At 32.5% G+C, this 13,986-nt stretch overlaps 1 protein-coding gene and 1 pseudogene across 1 annotated transcript; both read right to left on the reverse strand.

Moving 5' to 3' along the window:
• Positions 1-774: 774 nt before the first annotated feature.
• Positions 775-1,204, reverse strand: LOC132181790 (auxin-responsive protein SAUR66-like; annotated as a pseudogene).
• A 7,234-nt stretch (positions 1,205-8,438) lies between these two features.
• Positions 8,439-10,899, reverse strand: LOC132181002 (ras-related protein RABA1f). The gene is made up of 2 exons (XM_059594039.2): positions 10,482-10,899; positions 8,439-9,302 (listed from the first exon to the last, which is right to left on the reverse strand). Exons 1-2 carry the CDS (start codon positions 10,700-10,702, stop codon positions 8,870-8,872), a joined length of 654 nt encoding a protein of 217 aa, XP_059450022.1. The 5' UTR covers positions 10,703-10,899; the 3' UTR covers positions 8,439-8,869.
• Between the last annotated feature and the right edge of the window lie 3,087 nt (positions 10,900-13,986).

Below are 13,986 nucleotides of genomic sequence, written 5' to 3' on the forward strand. Positions count from 1 at the left end.
TGCCCTAGCAAGATTGTTAACTATGTGTCTGCCCCTGGCCATTTTCAACAAGATCCTGCTCTGGAGCCTTACATTGTTGAGTATATATATATACTCACACACACACACACACACATGTGTAGATATAAAAGAAGTGTGAGTGATTATTATAGCATTGTTGAGCCCAAATTCATAAACTTAAGCTTTTGGGTTGTGTTGTGTCTCAACATGTTATGTTATGCATTAATTTCTCTAACAAATGGTTCAGAGTCAGATGGTGTGTGGTATATATGGTGGAGTGGCACAGGCACAAACAAAAGTTCTATGGCGTACGAACAAAATAGGTGCAAGGTGTGAATATGGATGAGTAGCCTTGGAGTGAAAGGCAAAGGTTCATGGCATGAGCTTGACAATGGTTGATGAAGTTGGAACAAATGTGCAAGTTGCGAGCATGAATAGGAGTCCCTGAAGAAGGAGCAAAAAAGTTCATGTTAAAAGGTACAACAAGAGTCCATGAAGTATGGACAAAGGTGTGTAGCATGGGCAAAAACCCACATTTCCCACATGAGATCTTGGAGAGGACACTTAAAATTGATAAATGAATTCCGTTTAAGGAGGAGTATAGCAATGTGGTAATGGACTTACAAGGAAGAGATTGTAGAGTACATATCTGTGAGTCAAAAAGGATATTGTCTAACATTGAAAATTAAAACTTAAGTTATCAAAACAGAAAAATTTGTATACAAATGCAACCGTGGAAGAGCAAATTTACAAAAGAAAACCAAGTCTATCTATTCAGTAACCACAAACAAGAAGTTGTTTGCTTGAATGATCTTCATGGAATCAGGAGCAGTGACTGGTGGCAATGGAGTTTAACAAAGCTTTCTCCAAATCTTTGGCCGCCCCCTCGTTCCATGAGCAAGACCATGTAATTCATGAATACTGCGTCGAATGGCAACCTGATAGGCCCCTCACTTGAGAGGCCAAACTCCTCTTCAGACATCTTGAAGAGCTCTTGAAAGATGTTGCTGTACAGATACTCCAAGGGCATCGTAAACCGCATCTTATCAGCAGTGTAGACAACAAAATGGCCTTTCTCAGCCCCAGTGCTACGATATTTCCTTGCATCCACATCCCTGTCAGTTCTTGGAAAAGAAATTCTTTTCTCCCCTCGAGAAGCTATTTCCTGCCACTTCCTCGCCATTCTAATGAGCTTCTTCATGCTGATGATGATCATAATGGGCTTGTGTTGGAAGAGGAAATGAGACAGGATTCTTAGAATCTTATAGTATTGTTGTGTTCCATGTTGAGAGAAGAATGAAGGGTTCCATATTTTTATGTGTTTGCTTGGCTTTTATGATAATCCATGTTATGCAGCAGCTTTTTCTGTGTTGTGATTACCAAAGAAAAACTATGTGATTCCTCAATTGCATTGGTATAGATGTTGGCTTGGTGGCGTAGGAATCTAGAGCAGTGCAAAACAATTTTGAATTCTAGTAATTAAGCATACAATAATATACTTGCAGAAGTTATCGACAACTCTTTTCGTTTTACTTGAATTAGATTTTGACCTCATATGAAGTTAGAAAGATAAGGCCTATTTGGTTCGCAGAATGTCTAGTCATTGAAAAAAGAATAGATATATATTACTAAGAATAAAAGAGTGTGGAATATAATAGCTATCCATATTCTTTGGTAATAACACACATGCAAATATTAAAATTGAATCAAAATTACGAAAAACTCCATTTAAAAAAAAAAAAAAAAACGGGAGGTTGGGTTAGAAGATTGTGCAAAGGTATGGAACAAGATTCTTTCCAGTTCAAATGAGCGGGAGAATATCCAGTTAATTGTAGTGCAGGAGTATTTTTGTCTTTTCACTTTTTGAGATGACAAAAATACCTCTCCACTATAACTAAGTAGACATTATCCAGTTCAAATGAAATTGAAAAAATCCTAATTCCAAAGGTATAGGAAATTGTATTTAATGAGATATTTGTAGTGTCTATATAAACTTTTGAGTGCATCTTTTATGCTGTCATTGCACAAAACCCCCCATTTGTGCCACCACTAAAAAATGGACAAACCAGCTTGAAACAAAGTAAGAAAACTCATGCAAAACACCAAATTATTTCTTCCTAATAACCAAACCTCACATGCATGAAAATATGGACAACACTTTGCCCGACCATCACTACCCGCCGCCGCTTGATCCCACCGGTGCCGTCCAACTCAGATTGCACCACCGCCCAATCCCGACCATCACCTCTCAGAGCTACAGAGAAGAGAGAGAGACTAGGGGTGTCAAGGCGGTTACGGTTAGCAGTTATTGAAATCTACTAACCGCTAAGGCGGTTATGGTTAGCGGTTATTGGCAATAACCGCTAACCATAACCGCCTTAGCGGTTAGTAGATTTTACTAACCGCAACCGCTAACCGCTTAACGGTTAACGGTTAGCGGTTAACCGCCGGTTAGCAATTAGTGAAATAGATAACCGCCCACTAACCGCTTTTTCAAAATGTGACTTTTTTTTTGGCTTTTTGGGCCTTTTCGGACTTCTTTTTTTGGGCTTTTTGGGCTTTTTTTTACCCTTGTTTTAATTTTTTTTATTATTTATTTTTATTTTTAGTGTCTTCTTGGGCCCAATTGCTATAAAAAGAGCCCATATTGAAAAATCAAAACAATTTGACCCAAAATTTACATTTACTTGTACTTTAAAAAAATTTTCTTAAATATTAAATCATAACCGGTTAACTTAAAAAAAAAAAAAAAAAAAAAAAAAAAAAATTTCAACACAACATATAAAAAAAAGTTTAAAATTTAGACAACTGTCACAACATATAATGATACTACATTAATACTTAAATTGTGTTTATAAGTAACACATTGGTCATTGTTTAATCCAATGTCAATTATTTAATTTGATATTATAGGAATCATATCATTATTGTACATTAATAATATGATTTACTTGAAGTCTTGAATAAAGTATTTGGATTGTCATTGAATCATATGATTAAGTATTGATATTATACATTTATATTATTCATATGCATATGTAGACTTATATAGACTTATAACATATATAGACTTATAAGTTTATAACATACATTTAAGTCTATAAATATTTAATTGTTATATTAGTATGAATTGGTATACTTATGAGTTATGTCATATTATATATGTATAATTTGTTATTATATAATCAAATGATTTAATGATCAATTGATCATATGATATAATCATATAAATTATAGTAATAATATATTAATACTCAAATTGTGATTTAATTATTTTTAAAAAAAAATTGTGATTTAATGATCAAATGATTATATGATATAATCATATAAATTATAGCGATAATATATTAATATTCAAATTGTGATTTAATGATCAAGTGATTATGTTATATGTATAAATATTTTTATAATTACAATTATAAAAATATATTATATAAAAAGGTGGTTAGCGGTTACGATTAGTAAACCCAATAACCGCTAACCGCTAGGCAGTTATTGCGGTTAGGCGGTTAACGGTTAATACGGTTAAGCGGTTAGCGGAAAAACCGCCCGTATTGACACCCCTAAGAGAGACTGAGAGAGAGGAAGATAAAACACACATGGCACCGGTGGAGAAAATCCACAAGGCCAAGAAAACCCTCGCCGCCGTCCAAGAGAGAGTGAGATTGAGAGAGAGGGAGAGAGATACCCGAAGAGAGACTCAGATCACTGTAGATCTGATCCCACCGCGACCACCATAACCCCGCCGCAGCAATGGCAGATAGACACAAGGGTGGGGCAGGGACGCCCGCCCCTGGTAATTTTTTAAAAAAAAAAATTCAAGGATTTTTTAGTCAAATTTTTTCCCCTTTAAGGTTTTAGCCCCTACAAAATATAGCCCAACCTAAGCTTTAGCACCTACAAAATATAGCCCTTTTTTTTTTTTCTTATTGCAAATTAAAAAAATATATATATGGCATGGGTTTCACTTTTCAGAGCAAAAGCAATGAAGAAAAGCCATTTTAGACTCGATCTAAACAAAAATAAACAAAAAAAAAAATTATAAATCTCACCTTAACCCTTTGAAACCCAAACGGCAGATTAGGAAAAACAAAAGAAAGTTTAGAAGTTAGAGGAACTAAGAGTAAAGAGTCTGAGCTTTTCTGCTTCTGCTGCTTCGCCGCTGCCCAGAGGGACTGAGAGTTGAGCTTTTCCCTAAGCTTTTCGCTGGGCCTGACTTTGAGTAACGGTGAGTCATTTTCTTCGCTCTGAGCAGCTGAGCTTTGTTTCCTTCAATTCCTTGCTTGTAGAGACAATACTAGAGTATCATATATATATATATATATATATATATATATATAAAAGCTGAATCACTCTCAGAAGTGCCTTAATATTGTGACATATGGCATGAACCTTTTTTATTTAATGTTAAACCGGTTTTTTAAGAGTAAACCAACTTTTACTTTAAAAACTGATTCATTAAATTAGTGTAATTAATGATGTTTAATTTTATTTGAAGAATTTTTCATATATAAATTATTCAATAAATTAAGTATTATTAATGTCAAAATCAAATAAGGAAACAAATAATACAAATCAAACTATGTATTATTATCTTTAATCACTTTAATATGTATATAACATAATAGAGTAATGCTAGGGATCATCTTTTTATCCTCCTAAAGTTGATGTGGCTTTCAAAATTACCATTGGATCAAAATTCAAATATGATTCATCTAAAATTTAATGGTGATTTTAAAAACCACATCAGCTTTACGAGGATAAAAAGATGATACAAAGATGGTCCATAGCATTACTCAACATAATATTATATGTTATAATTGAATTAGATGAACTAAATGATAGGATGTAGAAACAAAATAGAAAAAAAAAAATTTCATTGCATTATTTTTTAAAAAATATATATAATTGTATATTAATTATTAATTGTATAGATTGTCGGATTTTTACTCAACATAATGATTAGGTATTTATTTTTTATTTCATTAGCAAAAATAATCTTTATTAATAAAATATCTTACGAGCAATTATATATTCGATGTCCAAACCAAAGTGTAAAATCACAACGGTCATCTTGGTGCTAATTTTTGCTTAATGTCCATTAGTTTATAAAATCGTTAATTGTTCGATATAACATGCTTCTTATTTGATATTTGCCCGAGGCCTTTTCGCCCATGAGATTTTTTATTTATTTGTATGATTTACCCGGATTTTCAGATTTTTTTTTAGGTACTTTTTATGCTTTTTTTTTTTATGCTTTTGAAAGCAAAAGAAAAAAAAAATGATTATTATATAAAAAAGGAACTTCGAAACACCTAAGAGATAATTAAGATTGAATATAATGTGGAATGATTATTTGATTGCATTGTTGACCAAAAGATTTTTTATTATTTTGCTATGTACTTTTTTTAAGGATCATAATTATATGGGTTTTATAATTTGTATAAAATATAATAAGTATAACACTAATAATATTAATGATTCTTATTAACTTTCTATTAATGCTTTGATAATCACAATCCAAGTTTTCTTTTTGCTATTTTTTTTCTTTATATTTTTCATTTTAAACTATACATATGGGAACAAAGATTTTAACATGTTTTAATTTATATGGATTAAACTAATTAAAGTTAAAGGTCTTACGATGTATAATAAAATTTTATGCGACTTATACATTTATACAATGTTCTGTGTTGATTGTGTGTCATTATATTGAGCAATATATTGGTATATAACATTTAGTATATCTTTTTATTTAAAAGTGTGTGAGATTTTTTTTTTTTTTTGTTATAGCCTATAATGAAAAGTTTGATAGAGATGTATTTAAATTTTGAAATTAAACTATAACAAAGAATCTCGCTCATATTTTTTTCTACAACCAAAGTATTTTTTCGAATATTCATAATTTTGAGTTTTATTTGTGTTGAAATCTAATAAGTATTACACCAATAATATTAGAGATTCTTTCTAATTTTATATTAATGTTTTGATTAAGCAAAATTCAAGTTTTCCTCTTATAATTATGAAAAATAAATTTTATAATACTTATGAAAAGTACGATTATAATATTTTTAAATTTTATAATTAAATTGTAATGAAGAATTCCGTGCATTGGGCGAATTATAAGCTAGAATATATAATATATGTGCAGTTGGGAAGTGGCGCAAGTGGTACTGGGAATCAATTGTTTCCGTGTTTCAGTTTAACGCACATAAATTATATATTACATGTTGTTGAAGTAGAATATATATATAGTTATTAAAATTTTGTTTCTCTTATTCTTATTAAAACAATATTGACATTATTTTAGGTGTTATATATATATATATATATATATATATATATATACTTGAGATTGGCAATAATCAACAAGTTTCAGACTTCAGTAGATTATTGTCAATCTCAGGTATGATATTTGTTATTGTTTGTTCTTTTTATTCATACATTTTTTGTTGATTTGTTAGATTAATAGCTATTGGAATATGCTAATAATTTTATTATAATATCATTAGAGTATGTGTCATTAGTGTGATAAGTATTAAAACTAATAGATAAATAAATTTTTCAGGTTTCCAAAAAATCTTAGATTGCATAGGCAAATCAAAAACAATTGACGCATTTTTTAAGAAAAAAGATGTTGATTCAAATTCTAAAATGTCTTTCTCGATATCAAATCCCCAAACTTTAGCCTTGAGCGCCCTTCTGAGATGCCAAGAATTGAATATCAATTAATTGAGTCAATTGACATTTCTACTCTACAACATGATCTAGGATTACGTCATCAAGTTAATCCTAAATTTGGAGAGTAGTAATAAATTTAGATGGACAAAAACAAAAAAACAAGAATTAAAAGATAACAAAAAAAAAAATCCAAAATTATTTTATTATTTTAACGTCTCCCCTCCTATACTCAATTCCTGGATCCGCCACTGTCGCCGCCCATGCCAGGATCTCTAAGCATCACCGATCGGAGAGAGAGAGAGAGAGACGAAGAGAGACAAAGAGGGGGAGAGATACCCGCCTGCCGCCCATGCCCACGCTGCCATCCAAGCCAAACCCCGCTGCTTAGAGCTACTAGAGAGAGAGAGAGAGAGAGAGAGAGCTTGATAGAGAGAAAGAGAGATGGAGAGAACCTGAGAGAGAGGGAGAGAGATACCGGGATGTGTGGCTGGCGGTGGGCGGCGACGACTTCTAGCTTGGCGGGCGGTGGCAGCAAGTGGAGATTGTCTTATTAGGGTTTTGTTTTTAAAAATAAAAGAGGAAGAATCATGTGTTTTGTAAACATGTTATTATTTTGTTCCCATTTGTTCCCGACTGATGTATTAGCTTCTAAATGGTGGGCACAAAACCCTTGGTTTGTGCTAAGACCGCATTGAAGTTATACTCTAAACTTTTAAATTTGAGTAAATCCTATAAATTATAGGACCAATTACAAAATTCCATATAGACTTGACACCAAAGAAGAGTTTGACCCAATACTTTATTCCTGTCCTAGTTGATCCCGAGTTCCTCTTAGATACATAGCTTATATACCTGGCTCAACATTCTTGGAAAACAATCAAATCGAGGGTCCGGAGAAGAATTGGCCATTTAATCTTAAAAACTAATTGAGACTGTTAACAGTTTCTTCAATTTTTGTTATTTGCCCTCAAAATTCGTTTGTTATAATAAGGGCATGATCACATGCTTTTTTTTTAATAAAAAAATAATAATAAAAATTTAAAAAAAAAAAAAAAAAAAAAAGAAAAGAACTCTTTATAATCACATGACTAAAATATATAAGTTAATGTTGAATATTAGTCAGGAAAAAATTTCACCAATGGGGATAAATGGATCTTGTATATCCTCACACTAGAAGCTCTCCTCCTCCTTTCCTTTTCTTTGCCATATTTCTCTATTAAAATATCAATTCCCTCACTTAAAAGTTGTTATCTTAATGTTGTTAATGATTGTAGACACACTTTTTAAAACATTTAAATAATGTGACATTACATTCATTAAATTCAAATGAAATTGAGAGAATCTTTGCAAAATAAAGGAGGCCAAAAAATTATGGTAGAACATGAAACCATGAATAAACTGCATGTTAGTCACGCAGAAGCCACTTTAAGAACACCAAAAGTCACGTTTCAGGAACTTCAGTCACAACAATGGACGCCATTTGCAGTAAATGATGACATGAATGGAATTCAATGGCTACCATCTGGGTGTATGCTATTCATATCTTTTCACACACATTCACTGCATTCACTAAGACACTGCACCAACCTGAATAATTTAAAAACAAAAATAAGTAAAAAGAAAAAAAGAAAAAGATCAATGTTCATGGCATCACTATCCGAGCCACACCATTCAATCAATCTTTCGTGGCTCTTGATTCAACATCAATCAAGCAAATAACCAGTAGAGTGAAAAAGAACAAAGGAAACAAACCAAACTTGAAGCAAACGTGAATTTTAATACCATATAGTAAATCAATCAAATACAAGAACACAATTATCCCAAAACACCTCAAAATTCCAATCTGACGCAATCAAATGTAACCTAATCTAAGGGACAAGTACCAGCTATGAACTAAAATAACACTCCAAAAGGTGAAATAGAAAAGGAAGGGGAAAAATATTAGGAAGAGACACAGAATGAGTAGCTTGCACCAAAGGCAGAGAGAATGGACTAATTGCCAGGGCCTTTAGCATAACTCCAACAAGATTTCTAGAGCCTTGGTTTACCTCATAACACCATAACTATGCATTCTATGTGGTCTCATCCTAAGATGTAACAAAGACGTGTTATAAACCACATAGGAACCTAAAATTTTGAAACAGAAGAAACTATTTTAGAGCACCAGGAATTTCAAGATTTGTTACTGCTATGCAGAGCAGCATCCAACTTTTTTCACAGCTGATACATCATCTTTACTGCCAACATTAATAGTCTGTCCCTTAGGCAAGGCTGCCGGGTCTTCCCCAATGTCAAGAGCCTTCTTGCTGACTACACGATATATCTGAGTGAGCACTTCAGTGAAGGCATTTTCCACATTCAAGGACTCTAGGGCAGAGGTCTCCATGAAAAAAGTATTTTCTCTCTCCGCAAACGCAGTGGCATCCTCAGTTGAAACTGCACGCAAGTGACGCAAATCTGCTTTGTTTCCAACAAGCATGATCACAATGTTGGAATCAGTATGATCACGAAGCTCCTTTAGCCATCTCTCCACGTTCTCAAAAGTGACATGTCTAGTGACATCATAAACAAGCAATGCACCAACAGCTCCTCGGTAGTATGCACTTGTGATTGCACGGTATCTGTGGCAAAGAAAATCAAATGAGACAAGGTCCACTCTCTTCCAAAAATAGATAACATGGTATCGACAGTCACAGTAAATTATTTCTGTTCCACAAATAAAGGAAATGAGTATATTTAGCAAACAAGTAGAAGGTATAAACAAGTTATTTCCTTCTAGAATAGAGGAAAATCCAAAGTAAAGTACCAAAATAAAATAAAAAAAATGAAGAAGAAGAAGAAGAAGCTAGAGTATAAGATTAGTCAGTGCGTTAAGATGGAGATAATAACCACGAAATGCAAGAAAAATAAGGGATTTTAAGACCCCAAAAAGCAACAACAATCACTTCACAACTATTCAGCTTAGTTTTTAGATGAGAATATTTTTCCTTTCGTATTTTGGAACCAAAACATCATTAAAACAATAGGTAAAAAAATGTATTTAGTTTTATCCCTTTATTGCAAGAGGTATCATCAATTGCCCAAAATTGCCTGAAATTGTATCTCTTAAACCTTAAAAGATTTCTTTTCCACCCAAAACCCACCCTTCACCGTATCCCAAATATATGGTGATATCTGACCAACTATGTTACGCCCAAAAGTAGCCAAGCCATTGGCTGTCCTAATTGATTCAGCATATAGATTAATGAGCCCAACTCCAAAAAATTGAAACAGAAACCACAATCCCCATATATGTTCAATTCAACCTAGAAAGAAATCAATTTCATCCCACTTTGAAGCCCACTCTTTTAATCAAATGTTTTATGTCATAATTATCTGACCATGAATTTCCTTCCATCTTTCACAAAAACAAATTAAAATAAAATAATACAAAAACAAAAATGTTGCATGTTGATGGCCCTAATTCCATGAAAAGGAAATGGAAAACAAATCAATGAGAACGAAATGGAAAGCGAAACTAATTAATTAACATTTACTCATTCGTGACAAAATAAAAGCCTAAACAATCAAAACCCAGGAAAATTCTAAAAAAACATTCACTGCCCATTAATCCATCACACAAAATCAACACCTTCCACGCATTGCCAACAACCCAATTATCCAAAAAACCCCAGGTCCCACATTCAACGTTGCAAAAAAACTCAAGATCCACATTAAAAAACCCATCAAAAAATTTGAAACAAAAATGAGAAAAACAAAACAAATAGACAGAGACGAGAAAAAATGATGATGGGATCGACCTTTCTTGGCCGGCGGTGTCCCAAATCTGGGCCTTGACGACCTTATCGTCGACGTGAATGCTTCGGGTGGCGAATTCAACGCCGATGGTGGACTTGGACTCGAGGCTGAACTCGTTTCTGGTGAACCTGGAAAGCAGATTGGACTTGCCGACGCCGGAGTCGCCGATTAGCACCACCTTGAATAGGTAATCGTAGTCATCGTCCGCTCTATACGCCCCCATAAGAGTTTTCTTAGCTGTTTCTTTTTGGGGACTTGCTGTAAGGAAATTTGAGATTTGAAATTAAAAGTGCATGAAATTTGGGATTTAGGTTTATATGGAACGGGATAAGGGAATTGTTTTTGAATTTGGAAATCTTCGCATTTAGGAGAGACAGACAGACAGACAGGCAGAGAGGAATTCAAAGTTCAAATGGGTAAACAAATCAATATTCAATAAGGATCCGTTTGGGCTTTGGTTTTTTATTTCAAAATATGGGATTTAAAAATATGTAATTTGCAAATTTTGTTTTTAAAAAATAGATAAATGTGAAATTAGTTTTCGTGGTGGTTCGCATAAATTACAAATTGCTTACTGCGGTATAAAAATTAATTCAAAAGTCAAAATAATAATTTAGTCCGAAAAATGTTAGGTGTCCTTCTAGTGTTCTTTTAGTGTCCTCCCAACTGTAATGCGACTTTTAAAATTACCAATAGATTAAAGTCAATAATGATAAACTCAAATTTAACGGTAATTTTAAAAGCCACATTATAATTGAGAGAATATCAGAAAAAACACTAGAAGAGTACCTAGCATTTCTCATTTAATCCTTATAGTTAAATTTAGTTAAAATATTTTACGCATTCCATTAGTGTGCCACGTTAGCACTAAAAAGCTAATAACATGTGTCACTCTAAATAAAAAAATAAATACATATATTAAAAATATATAAATATATAAAACTTGAAATATTATTTTTTAAAAAATATAGTTAAAGCATTTGACAAAAATGTGGTTTGGTATTTAAAATCGTACCTAAATCTTTAAAATTATATGTTTTAAAAAAAGACACCCCTTACTTGAGAGGTGAAGACAAATTTTTTTTTTTTCACATTTTCAACTCGTAAATTTTAGTGTATTCTCAAACAATATATATTTTTTAATTTAATTTAGAATGGGATTTTGGTTTGCGCACCCTAAGTGGAGTACAACTTTATTACTATCTTCTTATTTTTAATGATTGTAGGTTTAAGAATCTATGCTTCTTCTTTTTTTTCTTTTTTCTTTTTTCTCTAAAATTAGGAAAATGGATACAATTTTATTTCATATGCTTTTAACAAAAAGTGAAAATTTGCTATACGAGTTGGTATTTGAATTTTCTCGAGTTTATTTGAGGAGCTAATTCTTGTAAAAGGGACAAATTTGTCATTCTTGTTATAAGAACAGACTTCTCTCCGGTTCAAATGACAGTCTTAAAAACTTGTATGCGAGTGAAAACAGTGCTACAACCAAATGTTTAATGTAACATTCTCTTTGCAAGTTGCAAACAGTAAACATTATAATTCTCCTAAACTAAATGCATTTTTGAAATTCAGAAGAAATGGAAATAAATAATTGCTATAGTTGTTCCAAGGGGTTGCTTTCATAAAAGCCCCCAAAAATAGACCAAGCAAAGAGTACCTTTTCCAAATACCATCCATACAAAAGGAACAAAGTCAAGGGCAAACAAAGACGGTGAACCTTTGTCCTTTTCACTATGTCATCATGGGATTGTTTGTCACCCATTTCTAATTACAATTCCAATTTGTTTTTTTCTGTTTTTATTATTCATTTAATTTTTTTTTCGATTAATTCCAGAGGACATGGATGTTAACCACCATACCTTTGCTTGTCATTGTCAATGAAGCACTTTAGCTGTTCAACAAAAAGCATAAGGCAATGGCATGCAATGCTTCTTTAACTGTGTTTTTTTTTTTTACTTTGATAAAGGGGGGAAAATAGTTCATATAATCCAAATAAAGGAGCAGTTGAGTGGGTTTATTTACCGTTGATGAATTCAAAGAGTTGATGGCGGCTTTGTTAGGTCTTGTTGAATCAAATTGAAAAGTCTAGACTCCCAATAGAAAAGTAGAGAAACAAACACCAAATAAATAAAATATTAAATACTCGAAAGTTGAGAACAACACGCAAAGTCATCCTTTTCGTTGAAACTGTCTAATTACTTTCTGAATAATTCTGCTCTTTGTATTAGATTTTTATGTAATATGAAAGGGTAGCATTACTTTTAATTTAATTAAATACTTGGTCAATTCATTACATCCCATAAATATCCTCCCCAAATGTTCTAGAGCCTTTGGCCGCAATTCTTTTTTATGCTAAACAATCTTAATTCTACCTAGCCGGTTATAACCGGTAACCGGCCAACCACGTTTAAAATCAGTTGAAAATAACCGGCCATCCCGATCCGGTTACCCATTTTTGACATTTTAAAACACCCAGTTATAACCGGTAACCGAGTATATATATATATACTCGGTTACCGGTTATAGAACACCCGGTTGAAAATAACCGGCCATCCCAATCCGGTTACCCATTTTTTGCATTTTAAAACACCCGGTTATAACTTTAAAATGCAAAAAATGGGTAACCGGATTGGGATGGCCGGTTATTTTCAACCGGGTGTTTTATAACCGGTAACCAAGTCTATATATATATATATATATATATATATATATATATACTTGTTTTTACTTTTTATTGTTTTCTTAATTAGTGTTTAATCTCATAAGAATGAGAATTGTAGTTGACATATGTAGATGTAGCTTTAATCTCATGTCTTATGAAAGCTTTTAAAATGAATGTTATGGGCATTTTTAAACATTAGATTTTCAGGTCCAAAAAGGCGTAAGCACTCATAGCATATAGCTTTCTTTTTGGTTTTTATTTTTTTGAACAACCACAACAAAATCTAGTTTATTGAGCCAAAAAAATCCCTAATTGTTTTTTAAAAAATGGCTAGAGTAGGCCCAAAAAGTAAGCACAATACCCAAATATGCCCACAATTTCCAATATTTTAAAGACCCGATTACCGGTCCGGATAATTGGTTACCAACCGCTAACTGGCAGTTATTACAGAATCGGTAATCAGTAGCCAATTACCAGTTCCGGTTTTCTAAATTGACTAACTGGCTATCCTTGTTCCGATTAGCGGTTTTAGCCAATAACCGCTAACCGGAATCGGGTTGGCACCCCTAATTTTACCCCCATATGGTACGCGACAGTAATTCCACTCCTTGAAATTCCAAGTGAATAAAAGTTGGTTGTAGAGAATATTAGTCCAGCAGTCCTAAAGGCAAACAGCAAATTGCATTTCATATTACCCTAAACAAAGTTTCCTTCAACCTGGGTCAAATGAATTTTCTTTAATTCAATTTATTAAATTGATATGTATCTAAAACACATGTGATTTTCACGTGTATTTTTTTTAAAAAAATCATATGCATTTTTAATAAAGTATGTGATTTTCA

The sequence above is a fragment of the Corylus avellana genome, chromosome 5, assembly GCF_965113065.1.
Source record: "Corylus avellana chromosome 5, dhCorAvel1.hap1.2, whole genome shotgun sequence".
Classification (NCBI taxonomy): domain Eukaryota; kingdom Viridiplantae; phylum Streptophyta; class Magnoliopsida; order Fagales; family Betulaceae; genus Corylus; species Corylus avellana.